This window comes from Zalophus californianus, chromosome 11 (assembly GCF_009762305.2).
Source record: "Zalophus californianus isolate mZalCal1 chromosome 11, mZalCal1.pri.v2, whole genome shotgun sequence".
In the NCBI taxonomy this organism is placed as follows: Eukaryota; Metazoa; Chordata; class Mammalia; order Carnivora; family Otariidae; genus Zalophus; species Zalophus californianus.
The window spans coordinates 38,094,972-38,121,926 of record NC_045605.1 but is presented as its reverse complement, the minus strand read 5'-3'; the positions used below and the strand labels follow the sequence as shown (position 1 = coordinate 38,121,926).

Below are 26,955 nucleotides of genomic sequence, written 5' to 3'. Positions count from 1 at the left end.
CTCACCCCCTTGCCACATGAACCCCTGGGGCAGAAGGAAGGTTGTGACTACACTGCCCGGTGTCCTTCAAACTGATGTGGGGATCACTTGCCTCAGGATCATCCGCGGGTTGTTGGGTGGAACTCCATAAAATGCAGATTTCCTAGCACCTCACTGGACCTAGTAAAGAGAATTTCAAGAGTGGGGCCTGAAATCCACATTTTTAGCACGCTTCCCTGATGACCAGTGGGAACACAGAGGCTCGTAAACCAGTATTTTCCACACTACTAGTGTGGACCAGCAAGATGATATAAACTTTCGATGCCAGCCTTTTCCTCAATAACGGCCTCTGCACAGGAGGAAGGCAGGGGGTTTGGGTTTTGCTCTGTAGGACACATAAAAGGAATCCACCCCCGCCCCCAGATATGTTATTTCTTAATTCTAGTCAGAAGTCTTGCTAAGTAGCTTTAGATCATATTCAATATCATCAGATATGGAGGCTGAGGCTCAATGACATTTGGTAGCCAAAATCATGCGGTGGTTATCTGTGTTTCCTGACTTGAAATGCTTGCACTTCCCTCATGCAGTGGGCAGCCTCAGATCAGTGATGTGTCCAGTTCCAGAGGTGGCCAGGATTAGCTGCTGAAGAGGCAGCCATGCTATGTAGCCTCATTAGAAAAAGCCTCCCCATCTCAAAACAGGGAAGAGGCCAGGAAGAACCTTCAGCCATGGCTTGCCTCACCCCATCCATGCTAACCAGAATGTGACAACCACAGTCATATTGTGACCATGTATTGATCATTGCAGTTAAGTGCAAACAGACAAAAATAATTTCAGTTGTATCGTTCTCGAATAGAAAGAAGTCATAGTTCTTACGTATATGCTCATATGTATATTTAGCATCTAAACCTTCCAGTGCTAGAAGAATGAGAGTTCTATAGTTTCGACATATTTTTATCAGATGTTCAGCATGGGGACAAACTTAGAATTACACTGTTATTACCTGATGTTGACCAAAGATTTAAAAAAAAACGTATACTTGCAGGATCTTAAAAAAGTTGGCCATGTACCAAATTGGACGGAACTTCTATAAACCTTCTGAATCAGTGGAAATTCCCCAGCACAAGTAGGTTTATTTATATTTTCTGTTACTCTGAAGTTGTTATAATGTGAAGAACATAATTTACAATGCAATCTTATACCATTATGCCTCCTATGAGAGCCTCTGTGTTATGAAAAGTAATGGATTTTTTTAATTTTCAAGTTTTTATAGAATGGAGAACGTCAGTGTGAAGCTAGCAGCCTGTTTTCTTCTATTAGTGTGCTAGATCATTACCATAAATCCTAGAAGGAGTTCAGAAACTGTGTTTTCTGTGTGTGTGACAAGTAATAATGAAAGCAAAATAAGGATGATGTTATACCACTTAGTTGAAACTCTGTTTTCTTGCTGACGGGAAATTAGCACAGCCAAAGATGGTTGATGTTGGGTAAGCAGAGGCCAGACAAACAAGTCAACTAAACGAAACTGGAATTTCCACTCTAAATGGGAAGTAGATGCTTCAGGGAAAGCCACCAGTTGTGTCTAGGATGGGTTGTTAGCTTTCCAAAATATGTGGTCAAGCTAAAGACAGGAGAGGCAAATGGTAACCCAAAGACAGATAGGTAAACAAAGGAAGGAGTGCATAAAAGATAGAAAATGAGGGGTAGGCTGTTTAGCCTTCTGCCAGGTAGGGGGAAAATGGTAGGGTTTCCATATGGTAAGTGAGTGTGTCACAGGGGTCTGTATAAAGCATCTGGTTCATCTTTGTCCCTCATCCCCCGACCTGGATGAGAAGTTCTTGTGAGCTGGACTTGACGCCAGTGCATATGCTTGTCCTAAAGGCTGGCTCAGTGGCACCCTGAATGAAGTCCACAAAATAAACTGACACAATTAAAAAAAAAAAAATTTGCCCTTTCTTTCATGTCATTTCCATAAGTTTTTCTTATGCAGGGCTTCAGTCCCGTGATAGCCCTAAATGTGAAAAGGGGCTGTAGCCTCTGCTACAGTTTCCCTTGTGTGTTTGTACATGATACCATTTAGATTATTTCTTACTCTCATGAAGTCTCTGCACTGTCTACGCCAGTGAGTCTGTGTGCTTTTCTGAACCTAGAGGTTTTCATGCTGGCATAGTTCACTGTATAAACTTATCAATCTTACAGCTGTGATTCTCCACCAAGGGCAGTTTTGCCCCCCTAGGGTACATTTGGCCAATGTCTCTAAGTGTTTCTGGTTGTCACAGCTTGGAGGCTGCTACTAGCATCTGGGGGGTAGAGGCCAGGGGTGCTGCCAGACATCCTACAAGGCACAGGATAGCTCCTAACAGAGAACGATCTAGAGCGCACATTAAGTACCTACAAAATTTCAGTAGTGCCAAGGTGGAGACATGCTGCTCTGTGGGAATGTGTTTATCACAAATGTATGTTTAAAGGCACTCCAGCTAGAAATAACTAAAGTTTTAATCAGCAAGTGGAAGAAATCAGACTAAAGAAAAATTGTTTCATAAAATCTGGAAAATTAGAATGTAAAATCAGCATGTAAAAATAATAATTGTTTTATGATATGACATTTAAAATATGTGTTTTTAAATATTTGCTTATTTGAAGGTTGTCCCTTTGGCCTGGGTTTGCAATTTCTGTGTCACAGTTTGAAAGCAGGCTCCTCTTTACTGCTGATGTGAGTTATAAAATACTCCGGAATGAGACTGTTCTAGAATTCATGACTGGTATCTGCCAGGAAACTGGTATGTCCTGCTTTACCCAGACGTGTGAAAAACAGCTCCTTGGGCTCATTGTCCTAACAAGGTAAAAGCATGCATTTTTAAAAAACTTTTCCCTATGGAATGCATTCTTTATGCTCTTTGGGAACAGGAATAGCATCGGGGCGTTGTCCTGAGCACAGACCTGATCAGTTTACTCACCTGTTTAGACCTGGCCGTTCTCTGTTGATTAGAGTTCAGACTTCCAGGAGTGGCCTCTGGGGACCCTCCACCATCTGACATGGTCCTGCGTTATCTCTTGCTGCACCCCTCCCCCACCCCCAGTAGTTTGCATTTTGCTGCTTCAGTGCCTCTGTTGGGATTTTCCACCCCGAATTCTGACTTTTAAATTTCTACTTGACAAAATCCAGCTCAAACCTTACTGCTTTTCTGGAGCCTTTGCCTGTCCACTCAGTTGGAAGTACTCAGTTCCCTCCCCTGTGCTGTTCTGATGGCTCACAGCCCCCTCTTTATAGCCATTTTATTTTGTTTTATCACATCACAGGTGAGAACATTAGGTCCACGGCTCTTCTTATCTGTAGAGTATGAGATCTTTAAGGCTGAGACCTTTCCGGTCCTTAGACTTGTCTATATATAATTTGCCCACAGTGCACATTGAACTGAATTAAACACAAATTAGGTTACTTCCTGAGTACCAGAAAGCTCACCATATACTGTGGCTAGTCCACAGATAGGTCTTTTAGAGGACATGCTAGCCTTCTCCTAATCTGGTTTGGAATTTCCACTTAAAGTTGTTTTTCTGGGTTATACAGCAGGGAGGTGGGACTGGTTGAATTGCGCACTATCCTGGATGAGAAGGCCACCCTCGTGTCCCACGGTCCAGATGGTCATGAATTAGCATATCACACTGTTCCAAAGTAACCTTGCAAAGTACCCAGAACCTAGGAGAAACCTGACAAGGAGGTTTCTGTCCCAAGGCTGGGGCAGCGTGTGAGAATATTGCAGGCCACACAGTGCCGTAGGGGAAAATAGAGCTTAGAATGATTTTATCCAGCCTACTTTGCAGTTTCACTAAGGGCCAGCCCCAGATGGGAGATTAAGTGGGATACTCAGATTGCAGGGTTGATCAGTCTTCTTTGGGTGCTTTTCTTTCTTTCTTTCTTTCTTTCTTTCTTTCTTTCTTTCTTTTTTTTTTTTTTTTTTTAGATTTATTTATTCATTTGAGAGAGAAAGAGCCGGAGTGGGGCAGGGGGACAGGGAGAGGGATATGGAGAGAGAGAATCCCCAAGCGGACTCTCCACTGAGTGCAGAGCCTGATGCGGGGCTCGATCCCAGGACACTGAGATCATGACCTGAGCCAAGGTCAAGAGTTGAACGTTTAACCGACTGAACCACCCAGGCGCCCCTTGTTTGGGTCCTTTTTATCAGAACAACTATCTGGGAGCTGAAAAACTCTGAATGGCACCAGAAGCTGATGGGAAAATTTTGAGCAATCCTTCAGCCTTTGAACATAGAAGAATAATGTTATAATGAAGTTAAAGTGTCTCAGTGAGAAAGATTGTGGTCTAATGACTTTCTCACCAGTTTTGTTGGAATGTGGAGGTTTTCCTGTATACTGAAGAGTTAATGAATGCTTTTCTCAGTTAAAAGCTGGTCATTAAAAAAATGACTATTCGTGTATTATTGTTGTAATTTCTGAAATTCTGGGGTCTAATACTTTGAATTATAACTGTAGTGAAATAGCCACTTTGTCTTGTATGATTTGGGAAAAACGTTTAAAGATGTCCTTGCGTTTCCCAGATACAATAACAAAACCTATCGCATCGATGACATTGACTGGTCGGTGAAGCCCACTCACACCTTTCAGAAGCAGGACGGCACTGAGGTCACCTACGTGGATTACTATAAACAGGTTGGACTTTTTTTTATTTTACTCTCATCTCTCTTCCTCTTTGCTTAGAGAAGTCTCCCCGTTCCTTTCCAAACCTAACAAGTCCCCCAAACTGTCAGTCTGAGTCTGTTTCTGACATCATTCTTTGACTTGTCCCTTCCCCTCCGCCCGCACCTTCCCTGGCTTGGCTCAGACCCTCATCCTGTCTCCTGTTGTCCTTCTTCCTGTAGTCTGAGGAATTTCCCTTCAAAGCATATCTGATAATGTCCCTCCCTGCTTAAAATATTTCTGCGACTCTCTAGTGCTTTAGAAGCTGGATCTGAACTCCCAGGCAGAGCCCCTTTATGATCTGGCCACTCCCTGCCTCCTGAACCTCCTCTTACCACTTGGGTTTCCTTTGTACGCTCTGCTGTGCTTCCCGTTTCTGGTTCCTTGGGTCAGTTACTCCCCTGTGCATTCCCGTTCACGCTCCTTCCTCCTCTTGGGCACCCCTGCACAGCCAGCCAGTCACTGACCACCCTTCCATCCACAGCTCAGCTGTCAACTCTTAAGGGAGCCCGTTGGCGCTCTCCCCAGGGGCCCCTTCCTGCGGTTGGTGGCATCACATTATCACGGGCAGGATGTGAATGTTCTGATTTCCCTCCTGAACTTGGAGCTCTTTATTTCGGTATACTCGGGGCTAGCACAGCGCCTTGCACATAGCAGGGACTCAAATATTTGCCTCTGGGAGCTGGCTTCACGACTTGTCACCATTACCTCTGCCTCCACCTTCCATCCGCAGTTCCTTCCAGAGGCTCCTTCTCTTTAACGTACAGTCGTATTTCAGTCTCCAAAATCTCACAGATGTTTTCAAAAACAAAAACAAACACATAGCAAGAACTCTTCCTTTCTACACCTTCCAGAAAAGCTTTTAACCCCCTCTCCTTAGCTGATTTCTTTGGAAGGTCATCTTCATTAGCTCCAAGCACCTCTTCTGTTATTCTCCCTGAAACCTCCGTAGTCTGGCATCTGGTCTGCTGCTATGGAAATAGCTCTCTGAAGGTCAAATTCAGCTACCATTCTTATTCTGAGGGGCTTTTGGTGGCACTTGACACCAATGACCCCCCCCACCTGGCTGGAGCAGCTCCCCTGGTGGCTCTCTGCCAGATTTTGTTTCAGTCTCAGCCTCCTGAGCTGTTTCCCCTTCCTTTTCCCCACCTGGTAAATACTGTTATTCACTATGACTCCCTCATATAGATCTGATCTTATCTCGAGACCTCTCAAACAGAGTATTTTTGCCTTGCCCTCATTCCTAAATTATAGACTCATCTCCATTTTCAGGCCACATTTGCATGAATGACCTGCAGGCATCTCAGATTAGCATCATTCATACTGAATTCATTCTCTTTCCCACTCCCATTTCTCCTTGGGAGTTCAGCCTCTTTTGTTCTCATCTGCCTCCTTTGTGCTTGGATTCTCCCTGGAACCCGTCCCTCTTCCCCAGCCCTATCACCACTGCAGGAATACAGGACACCTCACCGATTCCCATCTGGGGGATTTTGGTCACGCCTTTTTGGTGTCCTTGCCCCAGCTCTGTCTGCACTGTGACCATCATCCTCACTGCCACCAGAGGGATCCTCCTGAAATGCCGCCCAGAAGGGTGGTTAAGAGCATTAGCAATGGAATAAGGTAGTCCTGGCACTGGCCGTGTGACCTGGAGAAAAGCACTAAACTTGGGAGTGTCCTATGTAAAAGGGAGCCACTGATCTGCCTTTGTGGTGCAGCGCAAACACCTGAGTGAGGTGACCATGCCTACAGACCTTTTAGCGGGGTACTTGCACACGGTGAGCACTGGCTACATGGAGGAGACCCGCCCCTCTTTTCCTAGCCTCCCCTTCTTCACCTCTAGCATCACACCCTTTGATCCTGGCTCACCTTTTAGCCTCGTCTCTCCCCGCCTTGCCACCAGGCACCCCATGCTGCTGTCCCCCCATCCACTCGCTGTCGCTAAGCGTTTCTTAGCCTGTGCTCATGTTTGCTAGACATCTGCACCAGCCCACACTTTCACACCTTTCCCCTTCAGCACCAGCTGATGCCCTAGCTTTGAGGTCAAATGTCACCTCATTTGTGAAGTCCTCTCTGACCTTGCTTCCTGTCACATTCACAGAAGAGCTAGCCATTCTCTTCTCTGAGCACTTGTTCCACACATTGCACGTTGCTTCTAGAATGTCTGCCTTGCAGAAGAGGGATGGTGTTTGGCTAACCCCTGATGAATAGTGCCTACCAAAGCATCTTGTGCATAATGTGCTCCATAAGTGTTTGTTTATTAAACACCAAGTTTGTTGAACATATCGGTTTCTTTCTTGCCTGGGTAAATGTGTTCTTTGAACAGAGGTATTTTTAGGATCTGTGACATTCTGAAAAGGGAATCCATGGTAAAATCCCACTCACTTTGTAATGAGTTATGGTTCACTGCATGTTTATTGTAATTAGGGAGAAAAAAAGAAATTGTGCCAATTCTAGAATGTCTTCCTCTCTGTCTCAAGGAAGGAACACTAAATTACTACGTAGTCAACTCTCACAGTGGACATCTTGATATTAGCCTTTATATTTCCCTATTTTATCTTGTGAAAAACATTTTCAAATGCTAAGAAAATTAGGACAAGGGAGAGAGTAAAGTTTACTTTATGATATAGCTTAGGGGACAGAATTTTTGGCCGTGTCCCAGGGTGAATACAATACCCTCTTTCTGTAACATGTCCCAGCTTTGCTACCGGGACTCTTTATACTCCCATGTTTTCTTCAAGGTGCTCTTTTGGACTCTGCCTCCTTCACGAAGCCTTTCCTGATTTACCAGCTATAAATTGTTTCACTGCCACCCCCACCTTCCTCCCCAGGCACCCAGTACTGAATGGTGAACAAGCAGAAGTTCCCAAGTCTTATGGGATAAATCCTGGCTGTACTAATTTCCAGTTATGGGACCTCGGGAAAGTTGTTTAATTTCTCGTGGGTTTCCTCATCTGTGGAGGGGATGATGATAGTATCTGACTCATAGGTGTGGCGTTAAGATTAAATGAGGAAAAACACAAGTGCTTAGCATATCATTATTGGTGCTCCTCATCTCCTTTGCTTCGCAGAGAGTGTAGTTATGTGTAAGGTAGGGCTGTACCTCTCATCCTTGTGTCCAAAAGCTCCTGGAACACGACAAGAGGTACACACGAGATGTGTACTGAATTAATGAAGTCATGTATAAAAACTCTCCTTCGATGAAGACTTCCCCAAGCTTTTTAGCTGGAGCATTAGTTGCAATCAGCCCTTCAAACTGCAATTTCCTGAACTGTTTTTTATTTTAATGACTAGAAGTCCTTATTGAATGGAGAAACTCTCACTTCTCGCTTCCTTAATTATAATTATTGATGTCAGCATCACATAGTGCCCAGACATTTTGTAAATTATAATTCCAGTTGTTCTGTCATGAATGTTGAGTTAATTATACTGGAAATGAGTGTTAATTGGAACCTTTGCTGTTGGAAAGGAAATGAACTTTTGGCAAGGTGAGAATGTGGAAATTCAAGGGGGGTGGGATGGGGATGAACAGCAGAGGGCTCATTATAAATCAGACGCCATGCTAGTGGTTTATGTCAGACGCCTCTGAGCTACTGTCCCCCTCATTTCATGCCTGAGGAAAGGTAAGAAGCTTCCCCAGTGTCACAGTCCAATGAAGTAGAAGAGCCAAGGACCAGATTTACATTCGTCAGACTTTCAGAGCTGCTTCCCTAATAACATCACGCAGTTCTGGAAATCAGGGCAGTCATGCTTTTTTGGGAAGTGGAGGTGACTCAATATAACTCTTGCCTCCAATTTTAGAGATTTTCAGAATGAAGACAGATGCCCGGAGCAGGTTGGTTATGCACGGAGCAGTCCGCCTCAGTCATCAGTAGTGGGGATGCTGACACTGACTCAGCTCCAGGGGGGGCCTTTTACGTACAGAGCCGGCTGGAGGAGATTTGGACCTGGGAGGAAGCAAGGAAATAATCTTTTTTTCTTTTTCTTTTTAAAAAGTGTTGCATTATAAAGGCTAATCATTAAAATCATAAAAAAGACCCTGAGAAATGAAAGATGAGTCCTGGGAAGGAAGTAGAAATGAGTGGGTAACCGTAGGGATTGGTAGGGATTTTTCTTTTCTTTATTGAGGAGATTTGCTCATCTGTTCATTTTGGGATTAGCTTGTTGCTTATAAGCGAGGATGCTCATTTTACAGTGTTTCTATATTAACTTTTCCCTCATTAATCTTGCATCCTGTAGCAATATGATATTACTTTATCCAACCTAAACCAGCCAGTGCTTGTGAGTCTGCTGAAAAGCAAGAGAAATGACAACCCTGAGGTTCGGGTGGCCCACCTGATCCCCGAGCTCTGCTTTCTAACAGGTAACGTTTATGCTTTACACTCTAGCGGTCAGGCTCTTGATCCCAGGCGCGGCAGAACCTCCCCCAGCTTTCGGGGTGCCAGAGCATTCATTTAACCCATGCAGGTGGGCTTGTGAAGTGATGTGTTTGACAGAGGAAGTGGGAGGACAGAGAGCGCTTTGGGGGTCGTTTGGCACAGGAAGAGTGATACGTTTTCCTTATTTCATGTTTTCCATTTGTTACTTTGACATAAAATAGGCCCCCAGAGATGTTCCTAAAACGAAGCTTCTCTCTTTTTTTTTTAACGTGCACTCTTCACTTCTTTATTTATGTATTTGAAACCACGTAATTGAGGTAATGATTGACATGTCGAAAGCTGTGCATATTTAGGGGAGCCCGGGTGCTCAGTGGGGGTTAAGCATCTGACTCTTAGTATCAGCTCAGGTCATGTTCTCAGGATTGTGAGTTTGAGCCCTGTGTTGGGCTCCATACAGGGTGCGGGGCCTACTTAGTAAAGAAAAAAATACCTAATGAAAGCTGTACATATTTAATGAATACAACTGGACGAGTTTGAGGTAAGTGTACACTTAGAAAAACATCATCCTCATCAAGGTCGTAGACCTATCCTTCACCTCCCAAAGTTTCTTACTTCCCCAATTATTTATTATTATTATTATTTTGACACACACTATTCTATTTAACTTCCATGTAATCTTTATGAAAACTCCTATGATTTAGGTATAATTACTGTCTCCATTTTATAGTTGAGGGAGCCAAAGCTTCCAGCTTGCTCTTAGTCCTATGCCTTTTAATAGGCAGAATTTAGGATTTTTAAGAAAGATTTTACTTATTTATTTGAGAGAGAGAGTAAGAGAGAGAGAGAATGAGCGGGGGTGGGGGCAGAGGGAGAGTGAGCGAGAGAGAGAGAGAGAGAGAGAGAGAGAAGAGAGAGACATAGACATGAAGGGGAGCAGGGGCAGAGGGAGAGGGAGAAGCAGACTCGCCGCTGAGCAGGGAACCTGATGTGGGGCTCGATCCCAGGAGTCTAGGATCATGACCTGAGCTGAAGGCAGAGGGTAACTGACTCAGCCACCCAGGCGCCTCAGAAGTGAGGATTAACTTTTACCTGTCCAACTTCAGATCTTAATTTCTTTCTTATGGTACTTCTTATCCCAGAATAAGCAAGGGGCTTCTAGGGAGTCGGTGGAGCTTGGAACCAGAAACCTTTCCAATGGTGTTATCTAATTAGATTGAGCTAAAAGGGAGTAGCCAAAGAACCAGTTTGAGTTACTTTATTTGGGAGAGACTCTAGAGGTGCTAGTAATTTAATAAGAGATAAGTTCTCCAGGTTAAACTTTTCTAATTCAGGAGTAGTTTAAAAATGGTAACACCATGTGTGCTGTTACCTCAGGGCCTTTGCATTAGCTGTTCCCTGTGCCTGAATATTCTTTCCAAAAAATTTATTAATTTATCTTTTTAATCCCAGTACAGTTAACATACAGTGTTATATTAGTTTCAGGTGTACGATGCAGTGATTCCATGGTTCTATGCATTGCTCAGTGCACATCATGATGAGTGTGCTCTTAATCCCCTTCACCTGTTTCACCCATCCCCCACCTCCCCTTTGGCAACCACCAGTTTGTTCCTTATATTTAGGAGTCTGTCCTTTTGTTTGTCTCTTTTTTTTCTTTGTTTTTTTGTTTGTTTTGTTTTGTTTCTTAAATTCTACGTATGTGTGAAATCATATGGTATTTGTTTTTCTCAGTCTGACTTAATTCACTTGGCATTATACTCTGTAGCTCCATCCATGTTGTTACAGATGGCAATATATCATTCTTTTCTATGGCTGAATAATATTCCATTGTGTATGTATGTGTGTGTGTATATATATATGCATGTATATATATGTGTGTGTGTGTGTGTGTGTGTGTGTATCACATCTTCTTTAGCCATTCATCTGTTGATGGATATTTGCTTCCATATTTTGACTGTTGTAAATAATGCTGCAATAAACATAGGGGTGCATATATGTTTTTGAATTAGTGTTTTCCCTTTCTTTGGGTAAATACCTACTAGTGGAATTACTGGATTATATTAAACCAAGCTTCTCTCCAGCATTTTTGAGCTTCACTAGTATAGGAAGCAACAGGACTTTGATTTTCTTCAGGTACATTGTGTGGTGCCAAAATGATCCTTGTTTTCTTTTTGCATGAGTTCTTTCTAGAAGGTAATTCTAACTGTACAGTAGAATCTGAGTAACTGTCTCGAGCACTTTTAATCATGTTCATTTGATTAATAAGCTGGGACTAAGCAAGGAGGACTTTTACATTTTGTTATCAGTGTGTATATATTTATTTCATAATTAGAAAAATTAATAAGGATATAATTCTTGAAGGGAGGGATGCTCATTCTTAATGGTATTCTGATATTCTGGATCTGCACAGTCCTGTACGGTAGCCACTGGCTCTGTGCGTTTATTGAGCCCTCAAAATGTGGGGAGGGCTGTGAGTGTAAAATACAAACTGGATTTCTAAGACTTAGTGTGAAAAAAACAAGGAAAATAGCTCATTAATTTTTTAATATTGATTTTATGTTGAAATGATAGCATTTTAGATATATTAAGTAATATATTATTCAAATAACTTCTTGTTTCTTTTTGGCTTTTTTAAAGAAGATCTATTTATTTTAGAGAGTGAGAGAAAGTGAGCAGGGGGAGGGGCAGAGGGAGAGGGAGAGAATCTCAAGCAGACGCTGCACAGAGCTAGATGCGGGGCTCCATCTCACGACCCTGAGATCATGACCTGAGCTGAGATCAAGAGTCGGATGCTTAACTGACTGAGTCACCCAGGTGCCCCTCATTTTGGTTTTTTTAAATGTGGTTGCCAGAAAATTTAGAATGACATGAGTGGCTTGCATTTTATTGGGACAGTGCTATCCATATGCTAGATCTGAGTCAATTTAAGTGCAAAGCTTAAAATCTGCCTGAGCTGGGCTGGGTTACATTGCATGCTGTTCATTTTCCCCCTTGTTTTCATTTCCATTAATAGGGCTGACCCGCCAGGCAACCTCTGACTTCCAGCTGATGAAGGCCGTGGCTGAAGAAACACGCCTCAGCCCTTTGGGAAGGCAGCAGCGCCTGGCCAGGCTTGCTGACGACATTCAGAGGTACTGGGTTGCTTTGCTGGGGCCAGAGTGTATCCTGCCTAAGGCCTGGTTTATGGAGTTGGATCGTCTACAGAATGTTTCATTCCTTGATGGAATGCCTCTTTGCTACTGACTCAGAGCAAGGCACTTTTGGATTGTGTAGTCCAGAGCCAGAGGTTCATCCCTGATGCCTCAGGACCACAGACTGCGCGGAGGTGGTTGGAGCCCATGCTGGCCAAAGTACCATCTGGCTTCAACTAGATGACCCTGCTCTCCTCTGTTTTAATACATGGAGGTTTTGGATAAACAACTGAATGAAGAAAAGGGTTGTAGTTTAAAAAACAAAACACAACCACACCAAGCCCCCCATATTCGGGGTCGAGAATGTTCAGATCTTAATATAGTGGCCTCAGCACACTGATTATTAGAAAAATTCTACTGTGTAGTCCTTAAACTTAGGAATACCTTTGCGCCCTTTGGTTTAGCCCATCTACCCCCACACTGAATTCCTGTCCTCATTCTGACAGTTTGATGTCACCCGGAATGCTGATACTGAGCTGCTCTTGGTTCTTCCTTCTGACGTACTAAAACTTCACTGTCCAGTGCTCTAGCCCCGTGTAACTATCGGACATGGGAAATGTGGTTAGTGCCTTGAAGTGTGGTTAGTATCTTGAAATGGTCACATTTTGAATTTACTGGGTTAAAGAACATATATTTTCAAAATAATTTTACTTGACAATTTCTACTTTTTTAATGCGGCTATTAGAAAATTTAAAAATTACATACGTGGGTTGCTTTATATTTTGCTGGACAACATCGTAGAATGGTCTTTTTTCTTTAAAGATAAAAAATTTGGAGGACACATTTGGAAACTTACATAAACAGAAAGAAATGCATGTGTATGTATACTCAGTAAATATTTGTCTCATGCATGAATGAATCATAATTGAATGGTGTATATTGTCTCAGATATTGTCAAATGCATATAATCATGTATAATCATGTTCTTTTTAGGAAAATGGCATAGTACCGTACATCATGTTTTGTAGCTTGCTTTTTCTTGAATATTTCCACATGTTAAATGTGCATCTCTGTTATGCTCATGGACTCATAGTTTTCCATTTTATGGCTACACTTTATGTCATTTATCCTGGACATTTCCCAGACTTAACGCCTACTTGAGACATTTCCTGGTTCTCTCCCCCTTATTCTGGGCTGTGGATGACTCTTCCTGACGCCTCTCCTTGCCACCTTTCAGGAATCCCATTCACTTCAACCCAGTTTCTTGACCTGTGATCACTTCACCCGTCTCATCTTGAGCAGATAGTATCTGAAGCAAAATAATTAATTCAAAGTATTCCGTGTGACCGGACCAGACAGAGCATTACTAGATGGAAATAACGAGCTGTTGCAGAGAGTCCGTGTAAAGAGGTTTGAGCTCCCCTAAAGAGAGAGGGGAAGCTTTGCGCAGTAAAGCACGGGTCTCGTCAGTCTCTCTAGTGAGTGCCTGGCTCCCCGTGTGCCAGCTACCATAATGGAGGCCAGGAGGCAAAGTCGACATGCTTGCTTTCCTGAAGGAACTGACAGCTTACTAGAGATGACCATATATCGTAATCCAATGAGATTACACATCAACTATGATCAAGGTTTACTAAGTTATAAACTTAAGAGTACCATACAAATATAAATCAGTGATTACTACTGACACTAATCTTCTCTTCACGATCTTCCTCCTGCCCTGTCTCTCCTATGAACCTTCGGAAGCCCAAGTCCATATGTTCCCTTCCTTTGTCATCTTTCATCCACTCCTAAGCCAACTAATTCAGATATTCCCGGAAGACATCTCCACATGCGGAGTCTCCATAATATCTCTTTATTAACACGTTTATTATTGGGAAAAATGACTAACATCTATTGAGCACACCACTCCTAAGCCAGCTAATTCAGATATTCCCGGAAGACATCTCCACATGCAGAGTCTCCATAATATCTCTTTATTAACACGTTTACTGTTGGGAAAAATGACTAACATTTATTGAGCACACAAACTGTGGTAGCAGTTTCCATGTCAGCTTAATCTTTCCATCAACCCTCTGAAGTAGCTAGGATTATTATCCCTACATTTTACCAGTAAGGAAACCATAGCTTAAAGGATTTGATCTTACTCAAGGTTACGTGTTATGAAATGTCGGCACTAGGAGTTAAACCCCGGTCTGTCTGGCTCATAGGCCCATTTTGCCGACCAAGGCACCACACTGGAAACCTTCTCCATCTCTGCATGTCCCAAATGGGTTCAGTTGTCCCATCATTCGTTTGAGCAGGGGAAAAAGATGGTGAGTAGAAATAGAAGTCAGGAATCCTAAAAAAAATAAATTAGTCTCTGAATAATTCAGTAAGTTATAATTCTCTCTCTAATGGTTTAAAGTCTTCAGAAAATGATTAATGATTTAAAACTCAACTCTATCAACAGAAACAAGGATGCTCGTTTTGAACTGGAGACCTGGGGGCTGCATTTTGGTTGCCAGATGTCTCTGACTGGGCGGGTTTTGCCTTCAGAAAAAATATTAATGCAAGACCGTGTAGTAAGTACTGTGATTCTGTTTTCATTTAAAAGTATTTGCTTGAATATGTGTACGTTTGACCATATGCAAGAGTGACTAGTGGTCTTCTAATAGTCATTTGGTTTCTCCATGTCCATGTAAAGTATTTGCTTGAATATGTGTACGTTTGACCATATGCAAGAGTGACTAGTGGTCTTCTAATGGTCATTTGGTTTCTCCATGTCCATGTCCTTCCTAAAGGTCCTAAACCTTGAGGTCCCCTTTGTTTTCCTTTTCAATCTGAGTGTACTTGTGAGGACTTAGCACCCACTGGACCTGATTTAGGTCAGTGTGGTTTAGTTTCTCATTTAATGATGAATTAGAAAAATGGCATTTCAAGCTATGACATTTCAAACACGCCCACCTATTATTAGGTGTTGTAGTTCTCTCTCTCTCTCTCTCTCTCACACACACACACACACACACACACACACACACACACACACACAATCCATAGTACCTGAGAAAATGTTTTAATTGGTGAGAGTTAATTCCAATAGACTATGTTTCCTGATACCAGGGTTCTTTCTTTCCCTCCAAAGTAAAATGCTGCTCGGTTGGCATCAACATGAAGGAATGCACCCAGAGCCCATCCCCAGCCCATCCCCAGGGAGAGGGGCTTCTGAAACCTGAAGAGACACCTCTTTCACGCTTCAGTTGAAGAAATGAACCTATTTTGTGCAAAAATGGCATTATCTTTCTCCTTTCCCCTCTGTTTTGCTCGTTTTTAAAGCCAGTTATATATTTCATTTTTAAAGGCCCTCTTCTCATCTTTCTCTGATATAATAAGCTGACATGTCTGAACGAATGTAACTGAGCGACGGAAGTTTCGTGTTGGTGGCATGGGAATTTTTCATCATTTCTATAATCTATCCAAGTTACCAAAACCCTCACTGGAGAAGCTGAGGAAAAACTACTTTTAAAAACAAAACAGAACCAAAGTTTATAAAGTACCAAAAAGTAGGCCCCATTAAGATTTTGGTCAGGAGTCAATAAAGAGAAGCTCAGTTTCAGTTCCACATATGAAGTAGGATTTAAATATTTAATATGATCTGTCTCAGCATCTCTGTAAGCAAAATCATATTTCTCAGAGCTATTTTGTTGCATTTCTTTAGCATGGAAACAGGTCTTCTTAAGAGAAGGGGCGCTAAAATGGGAGAACCCGCCCCCTAGCGGTGGTCATGGGCTTCTGGACCAATGCTTGCTTTTCTGAACTTGGGTTCTAAGAACTGAGTAGACTAAAGGTGACAGGCCTCAGAGTGTCTTGGGCAGTTGTCCCGGGTCTTCCACCAGCCCATAACAAGTACGAGTGGAGGTGCTCCTCATGCTGGTTGTAATGGAAAGAATGAACCGTGACTCCAGAGAGAACCGTTGATGGAGGGCTAAACTTTCCCCTTCGTTCTTTAAGGTTGCTTCGGAACTGACCCTGCCTGGCCACCTAATGACAGGGCATTATGAGGGTGCCTGTGGTTGGATTTCAGAGTGTTGGTGGAAAGTACAATGGTCTTGATTGCAATGTCAGGAAGACTGATCTAAATCTGTCACTGGTACCAACTGACTCCATAATGTCTCTCAGCCATAGCTTTGGAGTCTGTAAAACAAGGGGATTGTAATACTTCTTGAATGTTCATGTTCTGATGAATGACAGGGAACATGTTAACATGCAGATTCCGATCCAGTGGGTCTGGGATGGGGCCCAGAACTCTGCATTTCTGACAAGCTCTCAGTAGATAGCCATGCTGAGCAGCAAGGGATTCGATTACAGTGTGGTCCTTTTCAATTCTAACAGTGGCTCTTCCTGGCTCACTATACCAAGGACGTTTCCATCCAATTCTGGTCTGTGGAAATAAGCAGAAGGCTAGTAACCAATCTAAAATCTCCACTCTTCAGTGCAGGGAGCTTAGTTTTCCTGGTCACTTGGGGGGAGGGGCGGGGGAGGGACCATCCAAGAATGAGAAAGGTGGTTGTGCCCTGGCCTCATCTTTGTTCCTAGACATAGCTACTCCTGGCATATGGTATGTTCTTAACTGCCCTGTAGTGTTTGTGAGTTGTAGTTGGATAACCTGGAGTATCAACAGTCAGCATTTTCTTTCGGATAGCTTTATGTCTAAGGAGACCAAATTAGACAGCCCACTTGCCTGAGGCATTTGTATTAAAGGGCATCGATCTTAGAGCTAGAAGGGAACCTAGAGATCTTTGAACCAGACACCTTTCTTTGCACACAGCAGAGGCCCACAAGGTAAAGGGATTTGCCCACCCGTCTGCAGTCAGAGAGTGGCTGACCTGTAGTGATGCTCAGATGCCTCCCCTTCCAGGAAGCCCACGTAGTCTGTCCAGATGTGGAGTGCTTGGATCAGTGTTTTAAGTCTGTGAATAGCAAACTGTACTAAATAGGTCTCTTACAACAAATGTGGACCATCTTAGCACAATCTTAACTGCTCTCTGAATAAATGTGTTCAACTCTTTCATGATCATTATTTTTTTCAGTGTCAACCTGGATCTGCTGCTGAGTGGTCCAAGGATATGCGGAATTGCAAGATTTTAAGTGCACGGTCTTTGAATAAATGGTTGGTTATATGTAGCAACAGAGATGAAAATGTGACCGAGGATTTTCTGCACTGCTTGAGGAGAGTTGGAGGTTCCATGGGATTTAATGTGGACTACCCCAAAATGTGAGAATACACAGAAAATCATCCCAACTGTTTTCATCTATTAATTTGGTTTAGTTAGAAGATCAGAAACGATGGCTGATGTAGCTATAAAAGCTTTATCTCAGTAAAGTTTCCTAATATAAAGTACCAAGAAAATAGTTATAAGTAGATAGATTTTGTAGTGACTGAAGTTTTATACAGTTAAAATATATTTTATGTTGGTCTTTGTAAAACTCTTTTCATAGTTCTTTAGGCAATAGTCTCGTTACCCCCAAGATCTTTTCAGTACTAGTTGGGCCATAAATCCTTAATAAATCCATTAATTTTTTTTCCTTAATTCTTTCATATCAGTTGTTTATAAAACTTAATAGGAAACAGGATATTGAAAAATATAAAAGTTGCATTTCCTGACTTATTTGATAGATTTTATGCTTTAAAATTTAATGTAAGAAAGAGGGGCACCTGGGTGGTATAGTCGATTAAGCGTCTGACTCTTGGTTTCGGTTCAGGTTGTGATCTCAGAGTCATGAGATCGAGCCCCACATTGGGCTCTGCGCTGGGCATGGAGCCTGCTTGAGTTTTTCTCTCCCTCTCCCTCTGCCCCTGTATCCCACTCATTCTCTTTCTCAAATAAATACCCTTTTAGAAGATTTAATGTAAAAATAGATCTGAAATAAGCTTTTCTGATTCCGTTACTGTAATAGAAGATTATTTAGTTTCTGGGCATTTAGTCTTTGAACATTTATTGTCTACTATATACTAGATGCTATGCCATTTGTTGGGGATGTGAAAGATAAATTGCTTTCAGTTTAGTAAGGGATCTCTACATACACAATTACTCAAAATTGGATATTGTTTGCTTTAGAAAAGCAATAAAATTGGTCATGCCTGGTTTTATTGAGCTTGATATGAGGAATGCATACTCTTTTTGTTGCTGTTATTGTGGAGGGGCAAATGTCCTAATTGGCAAGGTGGGAAGTTATTCTTTAAACACGTGGTTACTAATTAATTACATCAGCAGTACAAGCATTGTTGAAAACCAAAGATGTCCCCAAAGTCTCATTTTACGCTGTAGTTTAGAATGCATCTCTTACCACATCTGTTAACAAATCACCTGGTTTCAGTTTCACCTGCTCTAATTTCTCTTAACCCAGGAGCTAAAAAAGCAGGAAAAGATGAATGAAACAAGCCCAAGTCACAGACCCTGGGATGACGGTGCAAGCTCTTTCTTACGTGAATTCTACGCACAAGCCCGTGCCGTGTTCTGTTCTTAGCCTGTTTTATTTGAAAGGCCATATTTTATTCCATCCTTTTATCTTTCCCATGAAGTATCCATTTCCCTTCTTTCTTTCTTTCTTTCTTTCTTTCTTTCTTTCTTTCTTTCTTTCTTTCTTTCTTTCTTTCTTTCTTTCTTTCTTTTTTCTTTTCTTTTTTCTTTTCTTTTCTTTTCTTTTTTCTTCTTTCTTTTTCTTTCCCTTCCTTCCTTCCTTCCTTCCTTCCTTCCTTCCTTCCCTCCCTCCCTCCCTTCCTCCTTCCTTCCTTCCTTCCTTCCTTCCTTCCTTCCTTCCTTTCTTCCTTCCTTCCTTCCTTCCTTCAGAGACAGGGAGAGTGGGAGAGTGGGGAGGGAGGGGTGGGCAGAGGGAGAGAGAATCTTCAGCAGGCCCCTTGCTCAGCGCAGAGCCCAGTGTGGGGCTAGATCTCACGACCCTAAGATCATGACCTGAGCCGGAATCAAGAGCCTGGTGTTTAACTGACCGAGCCACCCAGGCGCCCCTTACCTGTTGGATTTATATGCGTAGTTCCTCCTATCTGAAACATTTGCCTGACGAGTTTGGAAAGAATGTACAGTAAGATGGCTGCTGAGCCTGCATGCAAGAGATTGATTTGGAAAAGTCAGGAACATTTAGTTGTTTTAACAGAGCTGCGGGCCATTCTTGGAGCTCAGTTAGAATCAGTGAGCAGGGAACAGTGGTCCTGCCACCTGCTGGGCAAGTTTTAAAAGGCCACTGGGCATTAGGACAGTCCAATCCTATACACCTCTCAGAAGCTGATTCTACATAAACTATCTATGAAGTCCTCTGTGTGGGAATTACTTCTGTAGCTCCTGGCCCCTAACATAATGTAAGCACAGAACAGATAAGTACTTGCTGACTGATTGATACAGGCTAAATATTCCAGGCTCCAAACAAGCAGTCACTAAGGAAAAAAAATCTTTTAGTCTGAACCATTCAGATTAGCTGAGTAAACTGGTCTCATTCATCTGATGATTTTTGAGACTTCTAAAGTTCTTACAGAGATTCAGTATTATAGAAATCTTAATCCCACTTTAACTCGAACCAGTTTCAGACACATGGTATTGAGACTTGTGATTTCAAAAGCTCACTTTTAACCTCATTTTGAACAACAGAATTATTAATTGTAGGGATTATATACAATTGAGAAAATTGCATTTTCCACCAGACTATTTTTAAGCTAAGAAAATTGATTAGCAAGTGTTTTGGTGTATCTTGTAGTGGGATTATAAAAAGCTGTCTTATTTTTAACTTTGTATGATTATGTGTTACTAAAAAGGGAATTATATATCCTCAAAATTAATCTTTTTATGTAGCATAAAAGTACAAGAAAATCCAGCTGCGTTCCTTAAAGCTCTACAGAAGTATGTTGATCCTAACGTTCAGTTGGTAAGTATAGGATAATTTTTGTTTTGATGTATAATTTTTTTTTCTTTATATCTAACAGTCTTCTTTCCTTGGAAGAAGGAATGTGAGCACATTCTCCCATGATATGTTTGCAACTGGCTGTGCATTTCCCCAAGAACCCAAGAAAGTATTAATCTTAGTATTTTAATCAATATTTTATTTCCTTTCATATTTCTAATATTAATTTTTAAATACTTGTTTTTACCCCTATCTCATCCTCTTGGATGTCTACATATTTTTAACTTGCTGGGGGGTCATCTTTTATTTAAGATTTAAGATAAAGTGACTCCCATCGTATCCCATAAATGCTGGGGCCCCTAGTGTTTCAGTGGGTTCTTGGAAGGTTTGGGTTTTTCCGTGTCACCTATGGTGGCTTCCTCTGGGTTCTCGCCTCTTTCCTGAGTGCCATTCCCCCTGCGCTGCATCAGCCCCCACAACTGCCTCATTTCCCAAAACATTGTGTGTGTGCATGGGTGTAGCTGGCTTGGTGGAGGGTTTGGGGCCAAGGCATGATTAGAGCACACCCCAACAATGCAGACAAGTTAAAATTGACATCCTTGTTCTTGGAAATCTCTCAGCCTTTCTTATTTCTTGGAAATGCTTCCTCTTCTCCCAGGCCCCAGCCTCTCACTGCACTGCAGTGTCTTACTCCCTAGCACATGCGTTCGGACTCCCAGCATGCCTCTCCGCATCTCCCGCAAAGCAGCTTAGCCATGTCTGTTTCTCTTTTAGTCAGACACAAAAGCCCGTGGGGATGATATATTAAACGAAGGGAATTCTGACCCTAAGAGCACTTTTTTCCCCTTAAAAACAAAATAAAACTTAATGAAAGATCGCAAGAATTGTACAAAGAACTCCTATATACCGGTCACCCAGATTCTCCAATTGTTGACATTTTATCATTTCCTTCCTTCCTATATCTGTCTGTCATCTTTTCCCCTGAACCATTTGAGAGTAGGTTACAGACATGATGCCCTATTGCCCTTGAATACTTACTGCATATTCTCTACAAGCAAGGTCACTCTCTTGCAGGACCATAGGACGACCATCAAAAGCAGGAAACAGTAAGACCGGCTAATCCACAGACTCCATTCACATTTCTCCACTTGTCCTCAAAATGTCCTCTCTAGTAAAAAGATCTGGTGCATTGCACTTCATTGTCCTGTCTCTTTAGACCCTCCTTCAATCTGGAACAGTTCCACAGTTTTGATGACCTTTCAGTTTTGAAGAGTTATAGATCAGTTATTTTATATAATGTCCCTTAATTTGGGTTTGTCTAATGTTTTATAATTCAATTCAGGTTATGCACTTTCGGCAGGAGTATTAACAGCAATGATCCTGTTTTCTTGATACATCCTACTGGGAGGTACCCCATTAATTAAGGTGGTATCTGCCAAGTTTCTGTGTTATACATCTACTCTTCTCTTTGTAATTAATCAGGTGTTTTTGTTTTTGTTTTTTGCAGAGAGATACTTTGAGACTATGTAAATATCCTGTTTCTCATCAAACTTTTACCTGCTAGTTTCAGAATCCATTGATGACTCTTAATCTGAACCCATTATTACTATGGTGATTGCCAAATGGTGGCTTTCTAATTTCATACATTTAGTATGTAGCATTGTATTTCCTTCTACATTTAGTAGGTAGCATTAGGTTACAAGGAAGAGCTTTCTCTTCTCCCCATTTCTTTGTTCATTTATTTATATCACTATGGATTCATGGTTTCCTATTTTATTTACCAGCTTATCACCTATTACTACTGTTATTTATTTTGATGCTGAAATTGTTCCTAATTTTGTTAGTGGGAGACCCATTCAGATTGGTTTCTGTGTCTTTTTGACATGTCCCCATCTTTTTTGGGACACTTCCTTACTGTCTGGCACAATAAGGTATTCCAAGTTAATCTTGAAGTTTTGCTGCCCAGCCCGGGAATTAGATATTTCTCCAATGAGCCGTGACGCCTTTTGGTAGAGAACAGTATTTAGAAGTCAAAATCTGGTCAACTGGGTGTGCTCATTTGTTACTGGGGTGTCACTGCTCCCTGGCTTTCTCAATGGGCAAAGCTAGGAATATTTGTAGCATGTGTCTATGTGTACTCATAAAGAGTTGACCCTTGAACAATGTGACAGTTAGGGGTACAGACCCCTGCACAGCCAAAAATCCCCGTATGACTTTGGACTCCCACCAAATTTAATTCCTTAGCTGACTGTTGACTGGAAGCCCTATAACATAGTCGATTAACACATATTTTGTATTTTATATATACCATATACTGTATTCTTACAATAAAGTAAGCTAGAGAAAAGAAAATGTTATTAAGAAAATCGTAAGGAAGAGGAGATACATTTACGGTACTGGACTATATTTATCAAAAAGTCTGCATACAAATGCACTTGCACAGTTTAAACTTGTGTTGTTCAAGGGTCGACTGTAGATACATACACACTTACATGTATGGTATTACCGTGTGTGTCTATGTATATGTTAAAAACATGTTCACACCTCCAGTTCCAATCCAACAGCGCAGGGATGTGTTCCCCACGTCCACGTTTGTACCTCCCTTCTCTAATGGGGGAAGCATGGCTCCTGTTATTCGCCTACCCCCCCATCCCCTCGTAGGCAACCCATCTCACTTGTCTCCCACCTTCTCTTGGCCCCACGCCCCGTTGGACCACTGCCTTGTTCTGTCACCTACCTGGCTTGGCCCCAAATTCATAGGATGGAAGGAAGACTTCTAAGAGGATTTTGCTGACAAATATATGTCCCTATTTTATATAACTAAGTGTAAAAATTTTAGCCCTTGACACTATGATATTTTGAACAGATCTGTAGGTGGAAAATCACTTTATTTGTCCTCTGCTAATCATGACAGTGCCTGTCTTTTCTATAATTTGGCTAAAAGATGGAAAGAAGATGCAGGTAGGCCAGGAGAGGCCCTTTGGAGAGAAACACCTGATAAGAAATAGGGGCGGTGAAAAATACCTGGGGACCTGAAGCTTCTTTCTCCTTATTTTCCCTCCCCCCCATATCCCTACTCTAGAGTTGAAGTAAACAAACAAATATTTGTTTGTTTCTTTATTTTGGTTGTCTAGTACCTAGAAAAGACCACTTTGTAAGCTGATCCTCCACTTGGCCTATGTGTGGGTCAGGCTGGGGGAGGAGATGGTGGGGAGTGAGAGCTGCGGAGCCACAGGAAAGGGCCAATAAGGGGGCAGGGAGGGAGCTGGAGGAGGAGCTAGGTTAGGAGGGAATTTGGGGAGCCTAACAGAATCAAATCAGAAGAGATGTGCGGCAGGGAAAGCCAAGAGGGATGGGTAGCTTTGGAGCGGGACTGCAAAGCAGGTGCCTGATAAAAGGGCGTTTCAAATGGCTTTGACCAATTGTCAGTGGTTAGGGGCCATTTAAGACAACTTTAGGCATGTTAATATTTGCCTCTTCAGAATTTAAGGGCAAGAGATATTTGGAGAATCCATGCATTTATTTTTTTGAGAGAGCACACATGCGCGAGGTTGGGGGGAGGGGCAGAGGGGGAGGGAGAGAGAGAATCTTAAGCAGCCTTGGAGCCTAGGGTGGAGCCTGACTTCGGGGCTCGATCTCACAACCCTGAGAATCATGCATGACCTAAGCCAAAATCAAGAGTCGGGCGTTTAACCGACCGAGGTGCCCCTCAGTTTTTGTAAAGCTGCTTCTAAGCATAAGTAAATTGACATTTCTCTTCTTTTTTTTCCTTTTAGGTAATGTGTATCCTGCCTTCTAATCAGAAGAGCTACTATGATTCCATTAAAAAATATCTGAGCTCCGTCTGCCCAGTGCCAAGCCAGTGTGTGCTCACTCGGACCTTGAATAAACAGGGAATGATGATGAGCATCGCCACCAGGATCGCCATGCAAATGGCCTGCAAACTCGGAGGCGAGCTGTGGGCTGTCGAGATCCCTGTGAGCAGTCTGTCACTCTTTTCCTTTTAGCAATCAGTCAGTCCTTTCATTAATTTAACAAATGGGAGATATTTTCCCATGATCCCAGAAGTGTTTGTTTTGTTTGTTGGGTCTGCCGTCTGTGGGCTCTGGGTTCCGGTGTGACTCGGGACACCATCCAGAAGCTGAGGTGTGGTTCCCGTTGTCCGGGAGCTTCGGGTGAGCTGTTAACAGCATGTTTCGTGACCGAGAATCTGGGTTGGCAGAGACTTGGAGGGCCTTGATCTGGGGCCGCCCTGCTGCTACAGGAAATCTGTGCCCCAGGGTCTCTGCTTTTATCAGCTTTCAGCAGCTGCTGGCCCCCAGAGGAGCTCCGCACCCGGGAGGGGCCTCCCCGGGGCTCGGGCGGCTGGCAGAGCTCTGATCTTGACCTGTGGTGGGAACTGAGAAAGTCCTCCTCTTCCTGAACTATTGGCCACTGTGGAAGGAGGAAGGAGGGGAGGGGATGAGAAGTGAGGGAATGTTGTCCGTTCCCTTACATTTCCATCAGCAGGATGTAGGCGGGGAGCCTCAGCTGCCTCCAGGGGGTGCAGAGCCACTGAGCCGTGAGGGTGCCCTAGACATCTGAAGAATGGGGAATGGACTTCCCCTTCAGATCCCCACAGCCCAGAGGCGCCGATAAATGACTGACCACTCGCCTGGAACCTCTCCAGCCACCGATGGCACGGGTCCATCTCCCCAAAGGATGGTAGCCACTACAGTGGGGCTCTGAGGCAAAGTGTGCACCACAGGCAACCCTCCATCTTTTAGTCTCTTTGCTTTCTGTTTTAATAGCCTGCTTCCTCAGGCCCTTGGTCTCGCTGGTATATAGCTTCACTTAAACAGTTTAATAACTTAAGGACGGTTTTTTTTAAAAGTTCATTTAAAAGTTCAAAAGATATTAAATCATCGTTTGGGGAAATGATGCCCCATTCCATTAAAACATGAAAAATTTACTTTCACAGTTAAAGTCCCTGATGGTGGTCGGTATCGATGTCTGTAAAGATGAATTCAGCAAGGGAATGGTGGTGGTTGGATTTGTGGCCAGTATTAACCCCGGAATCACCAGGTACTTTTACAATTACCCCAACATATTCTCTAATTATTGTTTGTGGTTTAGCTAAAAACCATAGAGCAGGAAACAGTTTGTATTCCTCACTCATTTTAAAAATATGAAACTTTAGTCATAGATTGATTGATAATATTAAGATAATATGTAGCCTTATGAAAAACCTGTATTTATGCATACATCAGGACAAGCTGTCACTCGTATACCTATCACATTCCCAAAATGATGGGTGATGGAAATTCTTACGAATTTGTTTTCTATACATCTGCGCTGTTTTGGGTACTATACTAGGAACTTTACATACATTATGTCAAGCAGCTGAACTTTGGATTCAGATTGCTTGGATTTGTATCTTGATCTGCCTCTTACTTATTCTGTGTCTGACATCTGGCTATTTAAGCTTGCTGTGCCTCACTTGTAGTTACCTGTAAAACAGGGATGACAATGATGCCTATTTCATAGGGCATGTATGGAAATTACCTAAGATGAAGTGCTTAAAACACAGCCTCAATATGCTCCATACATGCTTGTTGTTATTAACACTTGCAGAGAGTTGATGTAGTTGTTCATGCAGCTGTTGAAAACATAAGCAAGGTTCAGGGGTAACACATTAAATATTGACTCATAGTACTTAATAAATTGTAGTTCTTAGGATTGTTTCACTATTTGCATGTAAGCAGTGTGTTTTGAGGCTGCAGGCACTGTTTGTGACTATTTTATTCCTGGGTGTAAGATTTGATTTACTCCATTAAATTTGTGGTAAGGTGTATATTTGGGGTGGTGAGAAACAGGAAAAGTAGCAGTAATTCATTCCAGGTTGTATGAGATCCCATTTGTCACTTCATTAATCAAGCAGATAAGGGATTTCCAGTTTGTTAGCCACATTCCTAATTGTGTCATTATTGGTTATATAATAATGTCGATGCATACTTAACCACTAAGCCATGACTTTCATTTTCCAAGTGCTTTTATTTAATTAATGACTTAAGCAGGAGAACTTCTGAAATTTAAATAAGTGAATCATGTTCAGATTTCAAGTCCAAAAGGCTCATTGATAGGAGTCGAAGTTTATGCTTGAGAAATCTTTGAATATTTTGAAAGTAGATCTGCTAAACTAATAAATTCCTTTGTAATAATAATAATGTAGTGGCTTCTATTTATTATTGCTTGTTTTGTGCCAAGTACTGTGCTAAATCCTTTATATATATTATCTAATTTAATTTTTACAACCTTATGAGGTAGTAACTACCTTACCACCTTGCGTATTTCCTTGGTACAGATGAAGAAACCAAGGCTTAGGTTCACATGGCTGGTGAGTATGCCAGCCAGGATTTGAACCCAACTATGTCTGATGCCAGCACCATGCTTTAGTTTCTCTTACTAATAAATTTCTTTTGGGGAGGGGAGGTTTTTAATATAATTGTGCTCAAATAGCATATACAAAATCGTGAGCATTAAGTACTACTCATAATGTCTGTTTCTTTTTATTCTGTTTGAGGTATAATGACATACAACATTATATCAGTTTCAGTGTTCAAGCTACTGATTGAATATTTGTACATATTGCAAAATGATCACCACAGTAAGTCTAGTTAACATCATCACATACATAGTCATAACATTCATTTTTCTTGTGATGAGGACTTTAAGATTTACTCTTCAGCAACTTTCAAATGTGCAGCAAGTGTTATTAACTGTGCTCACCATGCTGTTCATTACATCCTCAAGACTGACTTATTTTCTATCAGGAAGTTTGTATCCTTCAATCTCCTTCACCCAAGGCCCCCACTCCCACCCCCTGCCTCTGGCAAACACTGGTCTGCTTC

The 26,955-nt window shown here is 42.1% G+C and overlaps 1 protein-coding gene across 2 annotated transcripts in view; it reads left to right on the top strand.

Moving 5' to 3' along the window:
- The window catches only part of PIWIL4 (piwi like RNA-mediated gene silencing 4), a 44,064-nt gene that overhangs the window by 11,935 nt on the left and 5,174 nt on the right, over nt 1-26,955 (top strand). For both annotated transcript variants that reach the window (XM_027580117.1, XM_027580118.1), the window contains exons 6-15: nt 1,025-1,105; nt 2,623-2,820; nt 4,536-4,647; nt 8,911-9,034; nt 12,061-12,178; nt 14,628-14,739; nt 17,245-17,429; nt 20,017-20,089; nt 23,842-24,042; nt 25,026-25,129. In XM_027580117.1, the coding sequence (XP_027435918.1) occupies nt 1,025-1,105; nt 2,623-2,820; nt 4,536-4,647; nt 8,911-9,034; nt 12,061-12,178; nt 14,628-14,739; nt 17,245-17,429; nt 20,017-20,089; nt 23,842-24,042; nt 25,026-25,129 (1,308 nt within the window). The remainder of the gene's footprint in view (nt 1-1,024; nt 1,106-2,622; nt 2,821-4,535; nt 4,648-8,910; nt 9,035-12,060; nt 12,179-14,627; nt 14,740-17,244; nt 17,430-20,016; nt 20,090-23,841; nt 24,043-25,025; nt 25,130-26,955) is intronic.